At 43.4% G+C, this 24,751-nt stretch overlaps 1 protein-coding gene across 1 annotated transcript in view; it reads left to right on the top strand.

Annotated features, from left to right (window-relative positions):
• Positions 1–24,751, top strand: part of LOC6539817 (MOXD1 homolog 2) — a 111,270-nt gene that overhangs the window by 47,080 nt on the left and 39,439 nt on the right. The window contains exons 2-3 of the mRNA XM_039373509.2: positions 146–965; positions 23,857–24,012. Coding sequence (XP_039229443.1) covers positions 438–965; positions 23,857–24,012 — 684 coding nt within the window. The 5' untranslated portion in view covers positions 146–437. The remainder of the gene's footprint in view (positions 1–145; positions 966–23,856; positions 24,013–24,751) is intronic.

Raw genomic sequence — 24,751 nt, forward strand, 5'->3', positions numbered from 1 at the left:
GTTCATAATTTATGTAATTATATGCGTTTAAACATTGCAGCACGAAAGAAGACCGAGGGCAGGAATCGAGTTCTTTCAACCATTATAGCCGACAACATATTATAGCAATTATATAACATTTTTTCTGTTTCCTTCCAACTTTCAGGTGGCTTCCGCCCGATCAGGGAGAGCTTAAGCTTTGTTCATCCGCGGCTTTGTTCGTGTGACAAGCGAAACTAATGAGCACAAATCGGAAGCAGGAAGCAGCAACGAAAGTAAAACTGCTTAAGTAAATACTCGTAACTGTGATAAGACCAAAGAAAGCACAGCGGATCACAAGTTGCGTAATTACGAGCCATCGTCCAGTGATTTTGCGCGCAATAAATGTCAACGAGGCAACAAGGAAAGTAATCACAACTATTTGCTAAACCCAAGCACCCAGCAAACCATCTCACAAAATGGCTCACCCACGAAAAGCAGTTGCGCCACCAGCAACACTTCAACTTGCCCCACCAGCTCAAACAGCACAAAGCCCGGCAACAACATTGCTGCGCAGCAGAAGAGCCTCAAGTTCAAGGCGGTCATCGTTAATCAGATGTTTTATATCCTGCCACACGTTCAGCTTGTTTCTGTTGCTCCTCCTTTTGGCCAGCGGAGTCCGGGCTGCCAGCAAGCTGGCCACTCGGAGCAACAAAACATCGGGCCCATCGGCGGCATCGGTAGTCGGAGCCGGAGCCGTAGCCGGAACCGGAACAGCGGCAGCTTCGGCAGCGGCGGCGGCAGCGTCAGGAACACCCATTTGGGATCATGCCATCGATTTGAATGAGGATTTTCGCATACTATGGCAAATCATTAATCAGGATATAACATTTGAAATACAGGCACGTACCCTGGGCTACGTCGGGTTCGGATTCTCGCCCGATGGCAATCTGGCTGGTGCCGATATGGCCATCGGCTGGGTGGACAAGGGTCAAACCTATTTTCAGGTAAGTGAAGCGCAAAATAAAAACCCAGCACAAAGAAAGTTTTTGAGGGTGGGGTTTTGGGATGGATACGCCTAGATGGGGGCTCTGCGCTCCAAACGATTTTTCATTCCCCGCAGAACGTTTTTATTTTTCCAATGCGTGTGGACGGAAATTAAGGGCAGTCCAGGCCGGCCAACTAAATGAAAAGTTGTCGCCGTAATATCATCCAATTTATTCTCACAAAGCCTCCTTCCCAGGGCAAACATTTTGCGCTGCCTCTGCGTTGATAAATATGTTGTATGAAAAGTACACAAGAAAAACATTTTGCCACTTAACTTGGATTGTAATTAATTTGTGGCAAAAACAAACAGTCCCGCAAAAAAGGTGCGCGAAATGTATATATGTACATGTAGACGGCTTTGCCGGCCGCTTGAATAATGACAAACTCATTTGTGGCGTTGGACAGAAAAGTTTTTGTTTGCACTACATCCGCGCTTCCATAGCTAATGGAATAGTTTTTAGTTTTGCAGTTGTTACTTGATTATATCACTTAATCTAGCCGCCCGGGAGTTATTGTCAGATATTTATTGCCGAGTTATGTCATTTCCCTGAGACGTGCTTTAGGAAGTCGAGGTCGCCAACTGATTCGTCATTTTCAAACACGGAATTATAAGAAAGGTATGACACCTAGTTAATTTTGACTAGGACCCTTTTTAGGGTAGTCCTGTTCACCTTCTGGTGGTTCTGTTTGAACTTCATTCCGATAGTCCACGATTGTAGAAACTATTAGGGTTAATCAACTTTTAAGGCCTCAAGCCAATAAAAGGCAAATTTTTCGTTTTCATTTCTAAGACTTGTAGGAGACGACGTAATTTGGCCAAGGTAATGGGCCACAAGAAAGTGGCAGCACCTTTAGGAATCGAAGTGGGTGACCCTCCAGGAAGAGTGATAGGAGTCGTCACTGCAAAGTGTCTAATGAAATGCGAGTTTTGCGTGCTGTGGTTGCGTAGCTCTTCGTTTTCGTTTTCCTTTTTCTGTTCTTTTTTTTTCACTCTTGTCCTGACAGGATATGCGTGGGGCAGGAGTGGGCGGTGGTTGGTAGGCCAATTGTACGGCTGACACAAACAGAGAAAGCTTTTTCCTTTCTCGTTGTTGCTGTGTGATTTAATGATTTTCGAGGCAGCCAGTGAAAATGTCACCCACACACTTAGTGATTGTTATTGTTGTTGAATGTTAAATACCAGCCAGATACATTAATATGTCTGTCTACCGCCCACGACCTGCCCCGCCCCCTGCTCGGTCTGCATGTGTGACGGTGTTAATTTCACATCTTGACGTGTCGTTGGTAATTGCGAGTTGCTCCAAACTGTACATACAATATCGTATAATGGGACTCGTGACTGTCACATCACCACCCCGGTTTTTGTGGGTGTAGGTGAGGTCGAGCTTTGCTTTGACTTTTTGTATGGGCGTCGATTTGTGGAGAGGTTAAAATGTTAATTAGAGCTGAAATAGATATGCCGATTTAATATAATAATTAAATGCCACAGGTGCACGACTGTCGGTGAGTGACGAAGGATTCGGCGTCAAAGCCAAGTTAAAGGACCACGTCTATATCGCACTTGCCTCGCTCTCAGTGTTTTTATCATGTTTTCCGTCTTCTGTCGACTCAAAGAAGTTTATCGCCTTTAAGTTCTTAATTGCAATTGTCTGTTTACCGGCCTGCTAATTGAAACTAATTATGCAATTATGCATATTTCCGATATGAAAATATTTATGGCAATCAGACCGTCTTCGTCGCCCACTAATTGTCTAATTTTTGGAATACTATTGTCGCCAGGAGGGGTATGAAATATGAATAGGCCAGTACATTTTTATGTAGCTGGCATTTATGGAATTTTCATTTAAAATTCAACACACATCGAGGGGGTGAAAGCAGAACATTGACCATAAAATACTTGCTTCTAGAATTTGTTCAATTGACTTTAAGCAGAGTCAGAGGGAATGGAATCCAGAGCCTCAGGCCTACTGTCGACTCGACATCGAGAGTCTCTCTGTCAAGAGTTTTTATCTTAAGTGTCAGCCCAAGGGCAAATATATAAGCATAAGCTTAAGTATTTTGGGCGGGAAGAGCCCTGATGGGGGATAAACGATGGAGCAGGCACTGACATAGTTCTCATTAGATTGAACAATGTGTGGGAATTTTCGCATTCAATTTGGGTTTCCTTTGGCTCGGTTTTTTGGGCAGCTGCCATGTGCCTCGGCCTGGCATACTTAAAATGTTTTTTGCTGGCATGGTTATAACTTCAGCCATTATTAAGATTATTTTGCCAGCCCGACAAAGATCACATTTATTTTGGATTTTGAAAGGCTAGTATGAAATCTTTACAGCCAATTGAGTGATTTCTACATTGAAAATAAAAAACTGTTGGATTTAAAAAGGCATAAAATATCGAAATTGCCATGTATTTCACAGATAAGCATGCATCTAACTGGCATTTTAACGATTCCTAAGACTCACTAACCGCTTACACACTGCCTTATTGGGATATCACTCAAGTGGGACAAATATTTGATAAGTTTTCATCATCCGGTTCTCGAATTTCACCCAGAACTATCATCATTTATTGGCCAGTTGACTAGCATCTGAAGACGACACTCCCACAGCGCCGACGACAACAATAAATGTAACTCTGTGAGTCCGTTCTCGGAGTTCCCCTGCGAAAAGAAACTTTGCCCACTTTCACCCGCAGATTAGAAGACGTAGAAGTCGACCAAGTCACGCAAAGTCAAGTCAAGTCGAGTCAACTCTACTGAATTCAAGACGGGGACAGCACTAAATGGCCTCAGTGAAACCGCTTCAAAAGCTGACATAATCAACAAGCCAAGAAGTGGATCTGAAGATAGGGATGCGGATGGGGTCCCGGCCTATTAGTCGCCCATTATTTTGTAGATACTTTTGCGATAAGCCCTTTGCCGTTGCCGCTGCTCCGAAAAAGCGGCGATGATGATGATGATGCCACACCTAAAGAGAAATACTAATTTCGTGTAATTTATTTTCAACTTTTATTACACGCGCCCCGAGGAGCGGGAGTCTTATCAAAATTTTAATTAATACGCATCTGAGAAAAGTTTTGTGAAAATGGTTTCAACGCCGAGCTGTCCCCGCTGCCGGCTGGCCAAGGCCGAAAGGGCCCCAAGCCAAAAGCTTCTTCTGACGTTAATTAGTGCCATCCGAAGTGGCTGGCGACTTTGTTGCATTCGCTGGCGGTAGTGAACTACAACAAACAAGCCACAACAAGCCATTAGCTGTTTAGAGCAGCCAACAAAAACCAAGAAGCGATTAGTATCTTAAAAGTACTTAAAAGGTCGTTACCCTGGCCACATCTAAATGCACGGCGAAACAAAACAAAAAATCGGGAATGCTGCGAACTTGGCCAGCGACTAATTATTTAATTTCAAGTTTTAAGCGTGCCTCAAGACTGTCAGTCACTCTGAATGTAGCTTACCCCTACGGGCACCCCACCCCGATCCACAGTCTCGTAGAGACCATCCCATTAAGCGCAGAGATAACAGATCCATTATAGGAGAATTACGAGTGCGCAACATCAGCGGAGCGCCATCAACATCACAGTCGTCGTCATCTTTTGCTAATGACCATCGATGCGATGTCGATGTTTTGTGCTTGTGCTTGTGGCCATCGCAGTACATCACTCAACCCGAAGGTTGGCTAGGAATTGAAAGCGGCGGCGGGAGGGGGCTTGCTCTTGGTATTCAACATATCTGGTCGGTGTCCATCTGTTTATCTCATTTTCAAGTGGTTACGCTGCACAAAAATAAGGCGAACCGGTGCCGAAGCTTCATTACAAACTCATTAAAGTTGCTCGAAATGAAACAACAGTTTTGGCAACCTATTGACCCCATGCGTGCGCACTTTTTCCCCCAGATTTAGGTGTATCTGGGAGTTACATTCCATTACCATCGACTTTAGCATTAGCATTAGCGCGATGTTCTATTTGGTCGTACTGCGCTGTTAATTATCGGCGGATGATTAATTATGGCATTTCGGTCCAGTTCGAGCATCGCAAGATCTGCGGCTTGTTTGGGGTCCGGTTGGGAAAACTCCCCAGCTCTCCCTTTTGATTGGCATATGAGTAATGAGCTTTTTGTTCTGCGCTTTTTCCACATTTCGTATTTCGTTTTTTCGTGCCATGACATGCGAACATCTTGGAGTGTTTTAAGTAATTTTTCTGCTTGTACAATTTGGGTGTAAAATTGTTTTCTCCCTGATCATACCACAAGTTCTAACTTGCCAGCCCACACACACTCGTCATCGGTTCGTAGATACTTCCATCCAAGAGCTTGCATGTCATCACTTCAGAGTTCAGATACGGAGTTGTGGGTTTCGTTCTCAGCTTTTGTTACTTATTGTATTTGTTTGATTGGTCCGCTGGTGCTTTCATTACGTTCTCACAGCTGTGGCTTAGTGGCGTGCTCAGCGCTTAGAATTCAATTAGTTTTATAGACATTATCCAATTTGTTCCTCTTTCATTGGGATTCATGGTTCTGGGAGCGTTGGGTGCGTGTTCGCGGGAGTGTGAGCTCGGTATCTATAACTGAAGCGATTCGCGTGCTGAGCTCAATGGCTATAGTGGATCACACTCTCTTTTGTTCCTTAAAGCACTATTTTTTTAGTGGAGACACGCACACTCACAAAACGCCTACGCACCCGTCACTTCTTCATAAATCATAAATACATGCTGGCAAATTATACGGATGAGAAACCCCTCTGGTTCTAGTTTTGGTTGTCCTCCAGCCAGTTCTCTGCTCGCACCCAACCAAATAAATAATAGTTAAATTTCTTTCTATTATTGCTTTCCAGACGCATAAATATTTTTTTATTTAATTTTGTGATTTTTACCCTCGACATTGCCTTAGGCTCTTTTATTGAGTGTGGGTGTGTGGAGCAAATTGCTTCAATTGTTATGGGGAGTTGAGGGGATTTGTGATATGTATAAGGGGACTTCAATAGGATAAGAATTGAGCGTAAGTCTTACGATGATACATACATTTTATCATTGCAAATAGCACCTATGAATCCCCGGTTCGAAACTACTACTTGTGCAGTTCCTCCTTTGCGGTTGTAACTAGTAAGTCAGCTTTGCAAAACGGAATTACGGTGATTATTGCCATTAACATAACTCAAATCACCTGCAAATCAACTAATGAAATTCCATAACTTATTAATGTGCATCCCCAACTAACACACCAGCAATTCAGTCCCAATGGACCCAACACATTTCAATGCCCATATCATATGCATGGGAAACTTTCTCTGAATGTGCCGCAAAAGTACTTACCCCATCGAGGCGAATCAAATCCAATTGAGCCCAACCGAGTTGAGCGATGCAAAGTGCATAGATGTATACTAACTTTCGGCCAATATCAAAGTCATTACTCATCAGTTTCGGGCTTTAACGCAGTCTTATACATACACAGGGCGAAGACACTGGCAAATCAATTAACTGCCAAATCAATTTACAATTTATGCATAAACTTTATAATCAATAGACTTAAGCGCACGATGACTCAGCCTCGATCTCAATCCCGAATCCCCCTTCCATTCATCTTGTCAGTTTTAAAGCCAAAGCCGTAACAATTATGGAGGAGGGGCCCAGACTGAGAACGGGCAAATCCGTTAGGCCATAAAAGCCATAAATGCTCAATTACAGGAAGTAAATATGCACACTTGATTGCAGAATATTGCGTAGATGGCCAGGCCTTGGGTTCTGGCTTTTACTCAGTCTCTGGCTCAGACTGCAGCTTTCGCAGAGACTTGTCCTGGCCAAGTTGGTTGACTTTTAAAATTATCGCACATATCAAAACTGCACAAAGTGTCTGAGTTTGTGTGTGTGTGTATGGCAGGGGGAAATTTAATTTCATTACTTTCATGTGACATAAACCGTTGTCGGATGGCCTAGCTGTATTTGGCCTAGGTCTGGTCAAAAGCCTCTGGTCGTGTTGTTTCGTCTTCCCGGACTTTATGGCTCCTTTAAGCATTTTGATAATCTATTGCGCATAACGCAAACCTCAAAAACCGCAAGACATCCAGCCCAGACCCCAAGACACTCCTCATGACTGGATCCTGGTTACTGGGTACTGAGTACTGGGTACTGGAACCACACCTCCATACCATCCCATCTGAGCTCAAGGCCCCATCTTCGGGGCTATTAGTGCGTCGTTGTCTTCGGCGGGACAATGCCAAGTGTGCATATTTGCTTTAGCGGCCGCATCTTCGACGACGGTCGCTTCTTGGCCAAGACAACGGATAATTGCAGAAAGTACCGTTGCCCATATGCGAAAGATTCTACTCTCCCATCCCCACACTCCCCACACTCCCCCAATCGCCAACCCAGCCCAACCAGGCCAGGCCGCAATTTTCGTTGCGTTTGCAAGATATTTGCCGGTGTCTTAGCCGCTCAATTTATGAGCGTTGAAAAGGCTTAGAAATCGGGAAGTGGAGGGGTGCTCCAAGAGGGGCTCCTTGATTATGTTGATAATGTCGGCAGGAGAAAGGGGTTAAGAGGGGCCAACGTCAAACCAGTTCCAACCGGTTCCCAGGCAGCATCTTCTTCTGGACAGTCATATAAGCCTGTCCCGTTGCCAATGTCGTTGCTTGTACCTGTTGTTCGTGCTGCTGGCGTGCGTAAACCGCCGGAGTGCAGCCCAATATGGTCAACGCTCTTTTAACCATGTTTACACGTTAAGTGTGTTTGTATGTTAAGCATTTCGCCTCTTTCTCAGACCTTTCGCTTCCCAGACCTTACCGACATTCCCAATTGTTTTTGCAGTTGTCGCCGCTGTTTTTGAGTGTCTTGCTAATCACTTTTTGATTGTCAGTGGTACCAGAAATCACACCCGGCCCAAAGATGTAGATAGATTTGCTCCGCATATTCGGCCTGATCATTTTGTGGCCAACATGGTGATTACTTCTGTGAAAGATTATCTTGAACAGGGTAACCTTTTTAGCCTTGACTATTTATATATTTGTTTTGATTGTATTCCCAGGTTGTTGTATTTGATATCTGCACACTTTTCTTGGTAACGGGACTCCAGATGCCACCAAGCTAAAAGGAGTTGCGTGAAAGCATATTTATGTAAAATGTGTGTATTTTTTCGAAAGGCCCCAAAGCTGGGAGTTAAGTGACATTGCAATTGGTAAATGGCAAGCGGACAGGAAAAAAAGCAAGAGAGAACGATTTTCCGACTATCCGATACGCGTTACTCAGCTAGTGGAAGTGCGAAGGAGAAATTTCAACACTGACAGTTTTTGGCAATTTGTGGGCGTAGAAAAATGATTTTTGGAAAATCGAGAGAAATTTACAAAGTCAAAAGTGGCGTGACATGGCCAGATCGACTTGGCTATTCTAATCAAAAATATATATACTTTATATGGTCGGAAACGCTTTCTTCTGCCTGTTACATACAATTCAACGAATCTAGTATACCCTTTTACTCTACGAATAACGGGTATAAAAACGAAACCAAACGAAATCCCATATCGTGCATCTCCCTCCACCTAGCTACGTCGCTCTCTTTCCTCTCTGCGGCGGCAATATTTATATTCATCATTAATTAAGCGCTAAACAGACGCCCGCTGCGAGGAGTTTCTGGGGGATTTTCATAGGGAAATGGTGCAGATCCGAAAAGCGCTCAGCATGACATCATATTCAAGAATTGGTAAGGGAAGTCGTCATATATGCATTTATGCAGCGATGCGAGAGGCGAAATGTGAGTGCTGAATACTGAGAAAAGTCGTAGAAAAGTTTGGTATTTTGGAGTAAGTTCAAAACTTCTTAGAATTTTCTTTAGTAAAAAATTCAATTAAAATTCCTGATGTACTGCCTTGTAAATTAAGTGAGAAATTGACTAATCTAATTTATAATATTTAATAAAACCAATTAAGTAATAACAATATTACCATTCGACCTATGAACAAGAAGTTGCCCTATGTCTTATAATATCAACATATTCTGCGACAAATTAAAAAGAGAGATTTGCGATCCACCATAGATCGCTACAATTGGTGACCTTTTTTCTTAGTGCACATATTAAAAACTGCGCGGAATTGATTTGGAAAAGAAGCAACCACCGCAGCCCATCATGGAGATGTAGAGAACGATTATGATGGTGATGTTGCGGATTGTGGATGCTGTGAGAATGGTGATGACTCCTACCCGGGCAGCGTGTTAATTAAAAGCCACTGGACGCTGGACCGGGCGCCTGGTGGGCAGGAGGAGGGCAGGAGGGACGATTAGAGGCGACGGGGAGTGAGTGCAACAACCTTGGCACTTCCTGGGTACTTAGTCAACGCTTCGGCCTCTCGATTATAGCTGCAGCACTGGGGTGGGGAACACACACACTCGGTACATTTATATATAAATATGTTCTCTTGAATGTGAATGCGTTGGCAGCATCAATATATACGCTGCCCATAAATTCCCTTTCATGCCCAGTAGCTGGGGACAGGGCGATTTGAGAATGAGAACTGCAAACTGAAACTGGAACTGGGCATTAGCGTCCGCTGACTAATGATGAAATGCGTGGCATTTGCTGAGCTGGGTTGGGTACGGGTCTCATTTATGTAGAAAAGGATTAAGGCCATAAACCAAGTGGCTGACGTTGGAGCTTAGCATGAAAAATGATTGCCGGTCCAGTCATCAGTCGGTAGTTTTTTTAAAGGCCCAGCCCCTAAGGTAGGTGTTAAAGTGCCGCAGATTGTGGCCTCCGCCTCGGACTCCCCTGATCTCGGCCAGCCGAGACAAGTGCAATGGTGGAGCTATAAGCCGGGATTGGAAGTGGAATTGGGACCGGGCGGCCAAAGCCTTTGAGTTATTTGCATAAGTATTTCTGATGTACGTTGATGATGGAATTTCAGTGGCTCGATTAGGGCGGTGAAAATATGTCCAAGCATTCGTGATATTCAGTATGGAAAATGAATTAGAAATCATGACTGGGGCGGTATTGCCAGCTCCAAACGCCCCTCAGTAATTCATGCCAGGCGATTGAAATCGTTTTGGCCAACATCTTTGGCTAATTCTCGTACATTCGTCTACTTGTCTCAGCGAAATGCCCCTAAAGAAAAGTTTTTATTTTTCAACTTTCTGTCAAAGTTTTGCGGCCCCCGGAACGAGCTTCAAGTCAAACAAAGCTTGACCACATCGAGCAAGACAATGGTACCCAAAGGCGCACTTAAGGCGGTCAGAATGCACACAAATCAAACTTGGCCAGAACGGTCGGAAGACGACCGTTGGTCTTTTATTAAAAAACCGTAACTAATGATGCCTAAATTCGCAATAAAAATGAAAAACCAAAGGCACAATATGGTCCATTAGACGGCTTTGTTGCTGTTTTTGCCGAGCTATTAGAGGTTCGTCCCTCCCAATTTGAAACAATTTTAATAATACAAAATAATATTGCGCAGAGAAGCCAGAAAGGCAAACATCGTGGCTAGAAAAGCGGGTGGGCACCAGCTTATTGTGACAAATTTTAAGTAATTTCATTTTTATTTCACCAACAGCTTCAGCTTTTTATATTGTTCAAAGGCCCAAGGCCCAGAAAGGAGACAAAAAAAACACAAAATCAGCCCAAAGAAAATGTGGCAGGACCAAATGAAGAACTCAAAGCAGCTTTTCACTTTATATAAATTTCCTTTTCGCCGGATCCCAGCCTGCTTCCGTCTCATTAAAGTTGTAGTGAGGGAAAAACACAACATTCGTAGCCTCCCGAATTCCCAGAATATTTATTTACACCTTCACCGAAGTAGAAACGCTCCCTTCTTCGACACTTTCCGCTCTTGTTTGTTTTTCATGTGTCTAAAAGGCAGACAAAGCCAAAGTCAAAGCCAAAGCCCAATCCAAATCCGAAAGCCACATGGCCCAAGGCGCGTGAAAGCCGACAAAACGGAAAATACTTCAATCAATGTAAAAATTGGACGAAAACGGTACAACACATAGGAAGAGGTTGGTGGGACTGACACTGCGTGCATTTAGGGAGGTTGCTGGGTGGTTGGCACCAGAAAGTGGAAAAATAATCAGAGAAGTTAAATCTGTGGGCGCCATATGCCCAGCGCCAGGACGACAAACCGACAGACAAACCGATGGCGAGGGAATCAGACAGAGACACACCCAGGCACATAAACAATGAAATGGCTGCTTAAATATATCTTCCTGTTGTATATGCCTACCCTGTAGGGCAAAAAAGGGTAATCCCCAGGGCATGACTGCTGGAAGAAAGATTTGGCCATGAACAAATTCATGATTGTTATTATTATTCTTTTAAAATTCCAATGCTAAGAAGTCAGTCCCCAGTAATTGATCTAACATTTAATAGTAAACCATGAAATGCATTAACAAAATTGTGTATTGAAGGCAATTCAATGAGTGTCTTTGCTTCGGTTACTACCAGCCTTCATATAAAAATTCGACTTGGTTTGTTGAAACTGGAGTTTCGCCGCCCTCATAGCAATTGTACTGAGCTTTTGAAGGCTCCTTGAAAACCTATTGGAGCTATAAATCCTTTGTGTTTTCAATTTTTATTTTATTGCTCTCCGCAGGCAAGTGTGTGTGCGTGCCTCACCCAAAGTGTGTGTTCGTGTATGTGTGAATTTGAGTCCTTGTGGCAAGGTGAGCACCAAAACACCGAAGCGAACTCTGCCATTGTTCGGGGGAGTGACTCAGTGAAAAGAACAGAGCCAAAAATTACAGCACGCTTTCAGGAACAAGGCGCAAATGCACAAAGTAGTCGAATTTAAACAGATACAGCTCAAACATGGCCCCTGGGGTTGGCCTCTTCCATTTGGGGTTACTCTTGCTCTTGAGAAGGGGGGTTGAATACAATACTTCCGCGTTCAAGGCAATTTAGTTAATCTAGCAATGAGTTGCCCCGATGGGGCAGGTAGAGCAAGTGGAGATGTGTGAAATTGTTGCTGGGGTGGCACGTGAGCGTCTCTAGTGTATGGTTGCAGCAGATAGCAGATGTGCTTAAATAATTGCTGATAAATAACAATAATATCGGGTACGGGGCGAACACAAAAAACGTAATTGGACGGACGCCCAGATATTGAAAGTGGTCAGTCAAATAAAAGTTGATCTGACCTGAATAATTCTATACACTTAAGCTGGGGAGATTGCTTCATCGTTTCCGAGCCTGAATCTTGAGCACTCTTTTAATTAGAAAGCAGTGAAGCAGTCAACGTCTTAGATCTTCACGTTTGCTAATATTTTGGCTGTACAGCACTCATCTGTTCACCGAAGTTCTAGCTCTATCTTGTCTATATATATCTTATATCAACACTCTAAGGACCTTATTGCATTCATGCTCGATTCGATTCCGCAAATGATTTATTCAATGTAGCTCTTTATTTTCCCGCTGTTTTTCTGTCATTATTGTTAGAGTTACTTTGTTGCTGCTGCTGCTCGCCGTTCAAGCTCTCGCCATTTAAACGTAGAAATAAATGACTCTCTGGCTGGAAAGTTTATTTGAACCTCGAAGCCCGAAAGAGCATCTATCGAATGCAATAATCGAATTTGAGTGAATTAAGATTGGGGAATTAGTCTCGAACAATGGAGTGAGTGGAAGTCCTGTCACATGCGATCGTGTATGGGTAGGAAATTATCCCTAAAGTAAACACAATAAGAGGTAGAAGGAGGCTTTCTTCGGCTGGCCCTCTCCATCCACTCGAATCTATTTTTTTATTTGTTTGTCGATAACACTTGGCACTAAAAGGGGACCACGAGGATGGCAGCTTGCACATGTCCTGGTCGGCCTGGCCTGCGACAGCAATCAGGACTCTCTACAAATAGCAACAAGCCAGCTTCCCCTATCTCGCCCTATCTGCTCTCTGCTTGTGTTTGTGTTTTCATCAAATAAAATTGACACACACAAGTGTTAGCCGCTTAGGTTGACAGCCTTATCCTTACTTCCATTTCCGCTTCCACATCTGCTATAAGCTCTTCTTGGCTTTCCTCCTCGAGGGACTGTGAATCCTACGGCTAGGGGTCCCCAACCCCCCTTTGACTTCGTTCGTCTGGTTAACTACCCCTTCTTGGTGCTTTTTGCTGTGTTTGTTTCAGGCCTGAGCTTTTGATTTGACAGTTTAGTTAAATTAAATTGGGGTTTTGACAAAAGAGAAAACGCTATAGCCGAGTTCTCCGACTATCAGATACCCGCTTGAGGTACAAGAAATGTTCACATTTATCTAGCTTATTGATAGAAATAGGGGAAAAAAAGAACTCGACTAAAGCGTTTTCTTTTGTTTTTTTATATTATAAATAATTATTAATGACAGGAAGATTTGCAAAAGAAAATATGAGAAAAATACTTATAATACAAAAGTTAAATAACACAGATTTCATTACAAATCAGAACATTCTGGGCAGTGAATTAAAACCCTTTGAATTTTAAAGGGACAATTCAATATACTAGGAATTGGAAATTTCTCAATTACATATGCAGTTAATTTGACTTTTGACATTAAATTTGTTTTTATTCGTGGAAACGTACAATCAAACAGCCCAACTGTTAAAATGTAAATTTCAAATGTCTAAATTGCCATTTACCATTATCAAAAAAGTGGAATCTAGTTATGTCCAAATCGCTACTCAGACACTCCCACAAAAACACTTTTATACCTCCTTCGAGCCCGGTTTAAAGTTCAAAAGCGTTCGAGGCAACGAAATGTTTCAGCGGTAGAGTGAATCCCGGAAGGCTGGGGTTGGGTGATCCAAGGGTTTTCCAGGGTAATCCTGGGTTCGGTGGGGTGAAGTTAGCTTGGGGCGCCTGGCGATGCCTGCGTCAATTGAAGTTTTAACACACAAATGTAATTAAAACGTTTTACGTATCCGCCGCCAGGCACAAGAACCAACAGCACAAAGTGTATGGGGAAACCCTTGGCGTGTCAGGGTGTGTGTGCTGGTGTCCAGAAAGGGGAAAAGCGTTTTCCATTCCTCACATAACCAAACGCACACACCCTAACAGTTTAGTATACACACACGCACACAAACCAGGCCGAGACACTCGAAATTGTTGCCGGCGGATGCAATAAGTTGGTGATAAGGTGTTCATTCCCTGGGGTCCGCAGGGAAAAACCTTTTGCAAACTTGTCAAAAATCAGAGAAACGGGGAGAGGATATAAAAACGTGTTTTCAGAGTTGCTCCCCGGCAGTGTAAACCTTTTTTCAGCATTCGCCGCTTGGCTGCCGGGCACCCAACACCCACCACCCATTACCGCCCCTCCCCGCAGAACAGCTCCCCTGGACTATGACGCAAACAATGATATTTACATTTTTTATCTTAGTACCCCAACTTCGCACATTTCCCTCTCAAATTGGAAACAAGCCGAAGGGCTCTAGGCAACTCGGCACGTTTTTGGGGGCATTTGCTGTTGAGCGAAATAAAAACGTAGCAGGTGAGTCTCATATCAAAGCGATCATGGATTTATGGCCTTAATAATAGGCGAAACGGAAGGGGCGCAAGTGGACAAGTAATTAGAAAAAGGATTTTCCTGTGCTTTTTTGGGAAATGTGTCAGTTCCTTTTTCTCAAAAGTATAGGCCATAAAATACGTGAGCTGTTGGCCAAATAGAAATGACTGGAATTTACGCGAGGCTTTTATCTCAAATGTTAGTTGTTTTGAATTTAACACCACTCTTTCGTCTAATGTGCACTTATTAAAGTGAAAATCCCTGCGTGCCCATGGTATATATTTATGAATTTCGCTACTTAAAAGCGACCCTCAGGGTTGACAGCTTATCAAACTCCCAAACAAGTCACAAACAAAAAAGAATCCCAAAAAAGGAGCAGCTGCCACAAAGGGTGCACACACACATGTCTGCTTGGAAAATATGCGGGAGTCGAGACACCATTTGCTCATTAAAATAAAAATTTTGCACAAATATTAAATAGCCGAAAATGTTTGGAGGCATATAATCCGAATGTCGCTGGCAATCCCCAATCTGTGACTGACATTGAGTGGTTAAGTGGTGAACCGGAGGGCAGTGGGACTTTCATTGAGGGATGAGTGCAAGTTCATTTTTCTGAGATAACTCTCTGGTGGCACGGAAAGTGTCAAAAACGCTTAATAAACGTCAATGTCAGGCGATTCCAAGTCAGCGTAGAAATTCAAAATTTTTCAAACAAAACACACTTCTGTCAGTCGGGAAAGACAAGGCGAGTAGGGATGGGGTGGGTGGTGTGCTGTCAGGGTTTCAGGATTAGAGATTGGGATTGGAAACCGAAGCGCAATTGAATTCGCAGAGTCAGCCGATCCGGGAAAGGAGCCCAGGACACCCAGGACACCCAGGACACTCAGGACACACATCTCGATGCCAATCCCTCAATTCCGGCTCTCGGTTTCACACACTTTCATTTCATTTCACTTCCATCCATTCCGTTTGGCTCGCTTCGCCTCATCCAGCCGTCGTTCATTCGCTTGACAAATGGAGTGTCATAAATGCAGCCCTTAAGGGCAGACCTCCCTTAGCCCTCCATCGAAACTCCTCCCACCCCTTTATGCTAAACGACACGTAGACAGGCAGACCCACCCCTTCCAACACCCACGCCAAGCAGGCCGGAGAGCTAAAAATGCACTGGGGGATTGGAAATTTATTTGAATTTGCTTTTAGTTTTTCGGGTTTGCCTGTGTGTGAGATACATTCAACAGATTTCGATGGCAGCCGTTACGGATCGCATTTAAAAGTGGTTTCAATGTTCAGACCGGGGGACAGAGTTGCCTTTCCACCGGTTGCAGTGATGGACGACAGATGTACCTAGAAGACTAAGGATTTTCACATGACTGGAAATCATTACTTACTTATGTGCTTCCAAGATCAATATATGTATGCTGAAAGTGATTTACTAGTGGAAAGTAGATATACTTGAAAATCCGGTATGTCGTGTGCACATTATCGACTGTTATATCCTGTGTGTTCGAGCGGGAGCAACCACTCGATTTTCCAAGGTACCAAAGACCCAAAAGATCACCACCCACCGCAGCTGCAAAAGGGACAGCCGCAGACGAAAACTGACAGGCATCAGCTGAACAATATGACAAAAACAATTTTTCGTCTTTATAATTTAATTTTGCTATAAAAACGCATTATTGTATAATGCGTTGGGCTTGCTCTCTCAGCTACGCCAAACGCTACTCCCCCAAACGCAGAGTGCCATCATCAGCGTCAGCATTCGCATTCGCACCCGCATCCGCAGGCGAGTGGGCGTGGCCGAAAGCAGAGAGCCAACAGCGTTTGGGCGGCACACTCTGGGACAATTGAAAGCGATATATAAAAAATAGTCACTTCCTCTGGCTCGCTCTATCTCGCTTCCTTTGTTTCTTTTCATAATTCCGGTCATTTTTATGAATTCTTTTTATTTCTCCTTTTTTGCGGTATTTGTCAACAAGGACGGGGAGGCAGTGGATAATAGGGTGGGGTGGAGAAAAGTATCTGGATGAACACCCTAGAGTTAATTTTGAGTGACGTGCAAAGTTTGTTAATTGAATTTGCCTTTTTGATATGTATGTCACATTGATGATGACGCCGCAGTACAGTGGGGACTAGCTAAGTGGGTTGTGTACATGACATTAATTGAGCGCACTAGTTAAAAGGGTTGTTTGCGCTCCCCCTCCCTTCCATTACGTCACCATCCCACCCACTCGAACACTCTGGTTATGGACAGCCATCAGGCTTAGCCGAGCTGAGTTGCCAGTTGGGTTTCGAGAAATTGTTTAATGCAAATGGGCAAATCAAGTTCCCCCTCGGGGCTACGAGACTGAGATTGCGGATAGGAGAGTGCTAAAAAACAATGGGGAGTGGAGTGGTCCCAGAAGTGGAAAATTAAACAAGCGTTGACTTTGGAAATTAAAGAATCCCTTTGATGCGTGCTGCCCAATTAGGGGTTAGAACAACAATGAAATTATCTCTTCTTATTGGACATTAAATACAATATTCTGAAGTTAGTCCAATCACGCAATTACGGCGAAGTCTCGAAAATACTTAAAGTATAGAAATTGGTAGCCGAGAAGAGAGTTTATTAAGCCACGATCTATTTGAAGTCAAACGAATTGAAAGCGCATCTTAGTTTTTAATTGACAAGTCTCGCACTCATGATTCGTAGCTGTCTTATTTCTCACCTGATTGGTTCACTTTTCCCTATGTCCACTGTTCACTTCCAATAATCCGGTTGTAACTCTTTCTGTGCGTTGTGCTCCACTTTAGTTTTGATTGTTTGCAGCTGCATTTCATTCGAGCACGTTTTAAGCCATCCTTCCACATACCATACCACACCCTCTTTCCAGTGCCCGTTTTTAATCATTTTAATATGCCACTTTTTGTCCGGCTGTCCAACGATGCTTAATGCATCAATGAATTTAACAGTGATCAACGGACAAGTGCGGAGGCGGAAAAGTCGGGAATTGGAATTGGGGCTGACAAATGGCACGGACTAATTTATATGTGTTGACTGCCATTGCATACGTTCATGCAGCCTTAGTGGGCAATAATCACTGGACGTTTTAATGTAATATGACCATTGGAGAACATTTAACTCGTTCAATTGCTGTCGGTCTCATCCCTGCTCTTCCATTTTCCGCTGGGTTACAAATTGCCACTCTGACTGAACAAGACAAAGTGATTGATATTTAATCTAAAATAAAAGCCAAAAGTCTGTTGGGCAATTTCAATTTTAATAAAATGCCTTTTATCTGCATGAATATAGGGGGAGGAAAGATTGAAATGCAGTGGGTCGGTGGGTGTCGGTTGGAATGATTGAAAGATAGGAAAGATGAATGAAGGGTTCTCCCACTGAGATCTATACAAAGTTTACAATCGGAGGGCGGGTACCGGCCAAGTTGCATTGCATTGCACAATTTGTTGCTGTTTGATTTCATAAAATATTAACTTGCAATCTGCAGTGTCTGCATATATATGCTGCTTACGTAGAAAGCCGGCCAAAGTCTAGGGTTAGGCAAACACACGCAGCTCCCGAAAATGAGATTCTGACTGAATGATGGTCAGACGGACAGGCGGATAGCCAGGCTGGCTTAAAATCAACTAAAAGCGATTTAATTTGCCAAAGTCCGAGATGAAGAGCACTCTGCCTACAAGCTCCTTCGGTTTTTGGCTGAGGCTTCAATACCATCCAAAGCACTCGGTGTGCACGAACCTCCCTTGAACACACTTAAACTATATTAATTGATATACTTGCTCGCAGCGGTAATTTAAGCCAACTCAAGTCGTCTGCCAATGCCAATATCATCAGACCGACCTGCCGCTCCCCCATGCCTCCAACTACTCATCAGCATTATCAGAGGAGGGAGTGGAATTGCTTGGGTGTGGGGGCTGGAGTCTGATTTTGGGTGGAGATTTCGTTTCTTGATGACTTTGCCCAGAGGCGCGCTCTCTTTTTGGCGCTGACATAAGGGAGAGTTTGCTCTGCCGAGAGATATACATCGGAGAAGACTTTGTGCACTCCTACAGGCAAATAAGCAGGCAACATGGCGGATACGTAATCAAATGTACATAAGACATCAAACGACGACGGCGGCGACGCCATCAATTCCTAAGCCAAAACAAGCGCGGGCGAGTGTGTGAGCAGGAAAACTCACTCGGTTCTCCAAAAGACCTCCTGTAGCATACATCAAGTGCAGTCTAGAAGGCTGGCCGACAGGCAACCGAGAAAATGGCGCAGGAAAGGAAGGACAAACAGTGCACGGGAAAACAATTTACAATGCCACCAACTTAACAGGATGAGCGGAGGCGTAGGCTCAGAGGCGGGGAACGGGGGAATGGGGGAGCTGCATACAATTTTGGCACTGGCAAATGGCAATAGATAGCTGGGACAGTTAGATAGTTGGCAGCAGGAAGGGGCGTTTCGCAGAGGGGCGCTCGACAAGTTCTCGGGAAATTTCGAGATCAATAGTTTAGAGACCCAGAGGCCTCTACCTCCATTCATCACAATTTTTCCAAGCCGTTTCCCATTTCTCCGTTTTCCCCGGAGCTGACTCCATCTGAATCATAGATTCATATAGGCTGCAACCTTTCTCAAAGAGTGAAAACTCCAAATAACTTTGCTGGCAACTCTCCGAAGGCACATATTAGTTGGTCTGTGTGTGAACAGAAAGGAGAGCTAACATTTTGATATTCGTGTGATATGTGTAGTGGGATTCCGGAGGCAGTGAGGAGGGGAGCCATAACCAACCCTTTTGCTGTACGACTGCTCCGGAGTAAATCTGTAGTGGGCGCTTCGAGTGGGGTGGGCAATAAGTTTAATGTGTGCTGCGAGCATATTCTAAGGCTTTTGCTGGCCAGCTGTCAGTTCAGCTGAGTTCAGATGTCTTGAGCGGAGTCGAGTTGAGTTTGCCGTGATGACGGTTCTCCTCTATGTACTTGCCTGAACTGTCCCAGCTGACGTTGAATTATCATAAATTGCCAAAGTTTGTTTTTGGCATAACAAAACTTGGGCTGAGGTCCTCCACGCCACGATCCACGATTCTGCGAATGGGAGTGTGAAAAGTTGCCATCAGGCGAGAATCAGGACAATTAGGCTCATGTTGTGTGGCGGCGCAAAGGGTTTTCAACATTGCAGCGGCAAAGAGTGGAAGGACTTTGCACCAATCTCCTCCTCCTCTACGGCACATCCTTGCCTCATAATCCTATTAAATTCACGTTGCGGCCTGGAAAAGCAAAGTAAAGCAAATGGCAGGGGGAGAAACGCAAAAGGTGCTTAATTTGTGCGCTGCTTTTATTGATTTCTCCCTTTCCCCATTCCCCGCCCCCGCCACGGCCCTGCACACACATATTAGAAGAGCAGCTCCGGCTAAAAGGCATTAAAGTCTTGACAAGGCTATTAAATGCTTAAGAGGCAGCGACGTTAATGACAACATCGCAAAAAGGCCAAGCCAGGGCAAACCAGGGCAAGGAGCTGTCTGCTCGAGCAGAAGTAGTCAGGCAGACGCGACGAGAGCCGCGCAAGGATTACAATTTACGAGTCCTGCGAACCATGAAGGTGTGATAAAATTTCAGCAATTAAAAAAACGTGTGCGTTGACAACGGGAACGGGAACGAGATTCAGCTGAAAAAGAAGGTGGAGGAGCCGTTGGGTTGTTGAAACGCAGCGTCGAAGAGCTGAGGGAAGTACAACAGGAGAGTCGTGTCGACGTGGAATGCAACTTAAAAAGAAAGTGTAAAATTTAAATTTCCATATAGGTCTTAAACAAACACTCTTTAAAATTAAAGAAAAACTGCTTAGTAACTTGATTTTTTTATTAAAACTTTCGACTTTTGTTGTGTCAATTATTTGGACTGAAATGTGTAGCATACTTATTGGCTCAAAGATATGATATATCACCAAATCTATCTTATTACGCTGAGGGCCTTAAAGCCCCTAAATTTCCCTTTAGTCGAATTTGACGACGTTTCTGCTTCTTCTCCGAGAGCCTTTGTGCTGCCAGCACACACACACACACACCAGGGAAGTCACCCATACACCTTTAAATAAAGTTGCGAGCAGTTTAAACGTCGCACTATGGGAAATTTGACCCCTTTTTCTGGCCAAAACCCATTTTCTGAAAGTCGGAATATTACAATAATATTTAGTGTACGCATTCATAATTGACCAATCTTTAGTGGTGCATACCAGAAATTTTAATAGATGGCGCCCCAACAAAGAAATCAGCTGTTTAAAACAGCTGTTGCGCGTACACAAAACAACAATCTGCAACATTAAGTTTTTCTTTCGTTACAAAAGTTCTAATATCTTTGGAACCAAAGCGTTAATTTTCATTCTGTAAAAAGTATTTTAATCAGTGGGCCTTCTATTAGGCGTTTGCAACATTCAATAGAAAAAAAAAACTAGTGTTGTCCCAGTAATTTGGTAAAAATCTTAGTTGCTTTACAAAAGTATTTTTTTTTATAATGCCTAACTTTGAATAGAGATTTAAAGTGATTGCAGCAGATTGCATCAATAAAATATACCTCATATTGTAGCTTATTTAATTCTTGTTCAGATTATTGTAATTTTAAAAACCACTTTTACCGATTCTCGGAGAATTTATAGATTTTAGACTTAACCCTACTTTTCCAAATTCAGAGTAATCTCATGCTAAACGGGAGTTAAACAAGGCGGTTGCTGAATTGTTTCGTTATTTTTATTAGTACTATTGTTGTTAACTTCTGTAAAATAATTAAGTATATAAACTCTATCACGAAATCAGTTGTTTTTGCTGAGATTAGAAAAAGCATACAAAAAGAAAGAAAGCCTCTACGAAAATTAATAATATAAATATAAGGGACTGTGCCACGCCCCCAGTTTTTGGGGTACGTTTAAATATGGTCTAGTGCAAATTATTGCAAAAAAAAAAAATGAAATATCTTTATTCGTTCTGGAGTTATAAATTACAAATAATAGAAAGGGCGGTGCCACGCCCACAATTTTTGGTACCATAAAAGATATGGACTAGTGTAACCCCATACAAAAAACACCAATTGAATATCTCTCCCCGTTCTGGAGTTATTAATTTAGGCCAGAAAAAGTGGTCAAATTTCCCATAGTGCGTCGTTGGCATTTGAGAGCAGCTCCAAGAATATTGCAAATTTATGCGCCTTCCCTTTTTGCATAATTACCCCTCGACGACCGTGGGTAACCTTACCTCTCTCCACGCACCTCCCAACATCCACCTCGCCTCTTGTTCCATCCAGCGACCACGCCCACGCACACGCAGATTTTGATAACGTCGCTTCATGTTGGGTGCTTGCAACATTGCAGCGCGTATTTTTAATTTCCGTCAGTTGCCGCTGTCTCTTTCCCTTTTTTCTAGATAAGCGGGAAACATGTCAAGGTATGACTATGTGTATGGCTCTATGTGCGAGTGTGTGTGTGTGCCGGTTTGGGTAGATAATGTAAAATTAAAAGGGAAGCTGTGCAAAACAGGCATAACGGGAAGAGGAACTGCGCGCCTGCGATCTTGAATTATGCGTTCCCAGATTACCTCCCCTTCCCTCCCCGCCGAAAAGGGACAGCAAATAGACAGAAAGAGAGGGAGCGACGGAGAGGTATAGTTATCGCGCCATAGCTGAAAAATATTTCTACAATTTATGTTAAATGTTTCGCCAGGGCGGCGGCGAAGCGGGAGAAGAAAAACTTTTAATTAGCTAACTAAAATGGCAAATGGCGCTTGGTCTGAGATATGATTAATTAAATGCCGGCATGTAATTCGGTCGGTAACAACACGCAGCACCGGATCCAGATGATATAAATTGGGGCAAATTAATTGCAACAGCCTCAGGTGTGTGTGTGTGCGTGGGGAGTGGGCCCCTTCGCTTGCGTGAGTTTGAGGGAAATTTTCGAGGTAATTAAGTGATGGAAAACTCTCGTTTTGCTATCAGAAGTGATGGGTAGGGGTAGGGTTCTTTGTCGACGATAAGACAGATGGACAACTTTTTTCTATGCGCCATAATCTGTCAGCCAAGATAAAATAACTTGGGAAAGTGCACATCCTGTTAAGTGTGATAAAAGATGGGGCATTAGCAGAAATAAATCAAATTCTCAGGTGGAGGCTGGAGGCTGGACCAAGGAACTGACCACCAGCTGCGTGTTTTCTCGTAAATTATGGAGAATGCAATCTCTCAAATGAATAGAGCAAAATTATTAAATGGAAAATGGAGAAATAGAAACCAAACAATTTAGTAATTCAAAAGTAAGCTCGTCTGTACGGACGCAGCATTTTAAATTCAAAGATTTAATAAGCAATAAATCTCTTTTAATTTCAATCGATTCCTGACAGAGTAAAAGCCAGAACAAGCCGATATGTGTTTCAACCGATTCAAATGTAAAGCGTATGTTTCATAGATTCATATGAAAACAAATAATTAAATCAATACAATTTTGAAATATCCGCACTGAAGTCAACTGCCCGAATTCCATCAGCTTCAATAACGGTCGAACAGCGAAGAGAGGCTCCCAATCCCCATGCCCATGCCCATACCCATAACCACACCCATCCCAATTCACTTTTGACTTTGCCAACATCATCAAAATTTTTGCCAAACAACAAAAAGATGGAGAGCGAAGAAATTGGGGAGATGCGGCTGACAAGGGAAAGATGGCAAGCATAACGCCCATTTCCAGTCAACTGCCAATATGAAAAGCCGAATCCTTTTACCCGGCACCTAGCCACCCATCACCGACCACCCACCCACCCACCGCCCAGCACTCAGCCACAACAAGCTGAGAGAACATTTTCCAAATATTGAGCAGGCAGACAGGGGTCATGTTGTTATATGTATAAGAATTTACATACACCCACGTATATCTGGCTTCTGTGTTCGACGAGGCTGGCCAAAATGTGCAAAGAAATCGGAGGAGAAAGAACGAATAGGGAGACAGGGACGAGACCCACGAACATTTTTGTATTTTTAAACCGAAAAAGGGTTTACCCATCTGCTTTTTTCCTTGGTCTTGGGCAAAACTACTTACAGAACTTTAACTTTGACAACTCTGTCAAAACACTTGGAAGGGCCAAAGTGCAGGGTCTTTCTAGAAAAAAAAAATCAGGTCCTCCCGGACTCAGTGGTAGATTACTTCACCAAAAAATATCATGTGAAATAAGCGCACCTAGAATAAAAACGCTAGAGCCTTCAAGCTGGAAAGTTCGGTGTTCCGAATTAAAAGAACAGGAAGACGTCTGCTTAATGATATTAAAAAATATCCGATATCTCGTTATGTTTCCGAAACGAAACCGAGAATATCCACAGAGATGCAAAAGCCCGTAGTAAATTAAGTATTTTTCTCTCATTCTTCCCGCACTCATTCTTTTGCATTCATTAATCCCCGTTCGCTTTCGCTGCATTTAATTACAGGATCGACACGTCACACGGAATGGAGACCCCGAGCCGGTGGTGGATCCCTCGCAGGATTATATGCTGATGCTGGGCTACGAGAACGCGACGCACACGGTCCTCCGCTTCCGACGCAAACTGGACACGTGTGACCCCAGCCACGACATCGCCATTACGGTGAGTTCAGTCTATCCGGAGTCAACGGTTTAATAGATACTTGTAAACTGGACAAACTTTCGGCTGCTGCAAGTTTGTGCCCTGCAAATTTATACCCTCTTAGGGAGGGTATGAGGGAGTATGAGGTCCTGCCTGACTCATAGTTTATGATATGAGCGACTGCCATCAAAGTACTCAAGAGATTTCGGCTTTTATCGGGGGAGGAGTTCGAGGACGTACACTGGGAAAAAATAATTCGCATTAGTATACTAGTTATTCTGGATACTCGTATATGAGGACAACATGCGGACGGGAGCGAGTTATTTGAAATGGTTTAAAACAGCCTACACGATAAAATTCGTTGATCAAATACATGGTCTTATTAGTTAAATTTTTATAAATACCAAAAGAAAATCAAAATTTTGCAGTTACTTTTTCAATTCCTGCTTAGGGAACGTATTATGGTATTGATTAATTTTCCAAATCTAATTCCGAATAGGTTTAATTTTAAAAAGTTTGTTTTTCTGTGCAGGGCAACGAGTGGTTCCCGTTTCGGCAGTAACCTTAACCAAATATAAACAGTAAAATTTGTGGCATGCTAAGCATACGGAATCAGTCCCGAGGCCGCTTTCTTTTTCCCAGACGCAACAAGCAAGGATCAGAGATTACGGATTGCGGATTAGGGGTTGCATCCCATCCGTTAAGCTCTCCTGCCGCCTATTAGCTGCACTCCAAGGCCATTCCAATATTGGCTGCGCAA

Source organism: Drosophila yakuba, chromosome 3L (assembly GCF_016746365.2).
Source record: "Drosophila yakuba strain Tai18E2 chromosome 3L, Prin_Dyak_Tai18E2_2.1, whole genome shotgun sequence".
Taxonomy (NCBI): Eukaryota; Metazoa; Arthropoda; class Insecta; order Diptera; family Drosophilidae; genus Drosophila; species Drosophila yakuba.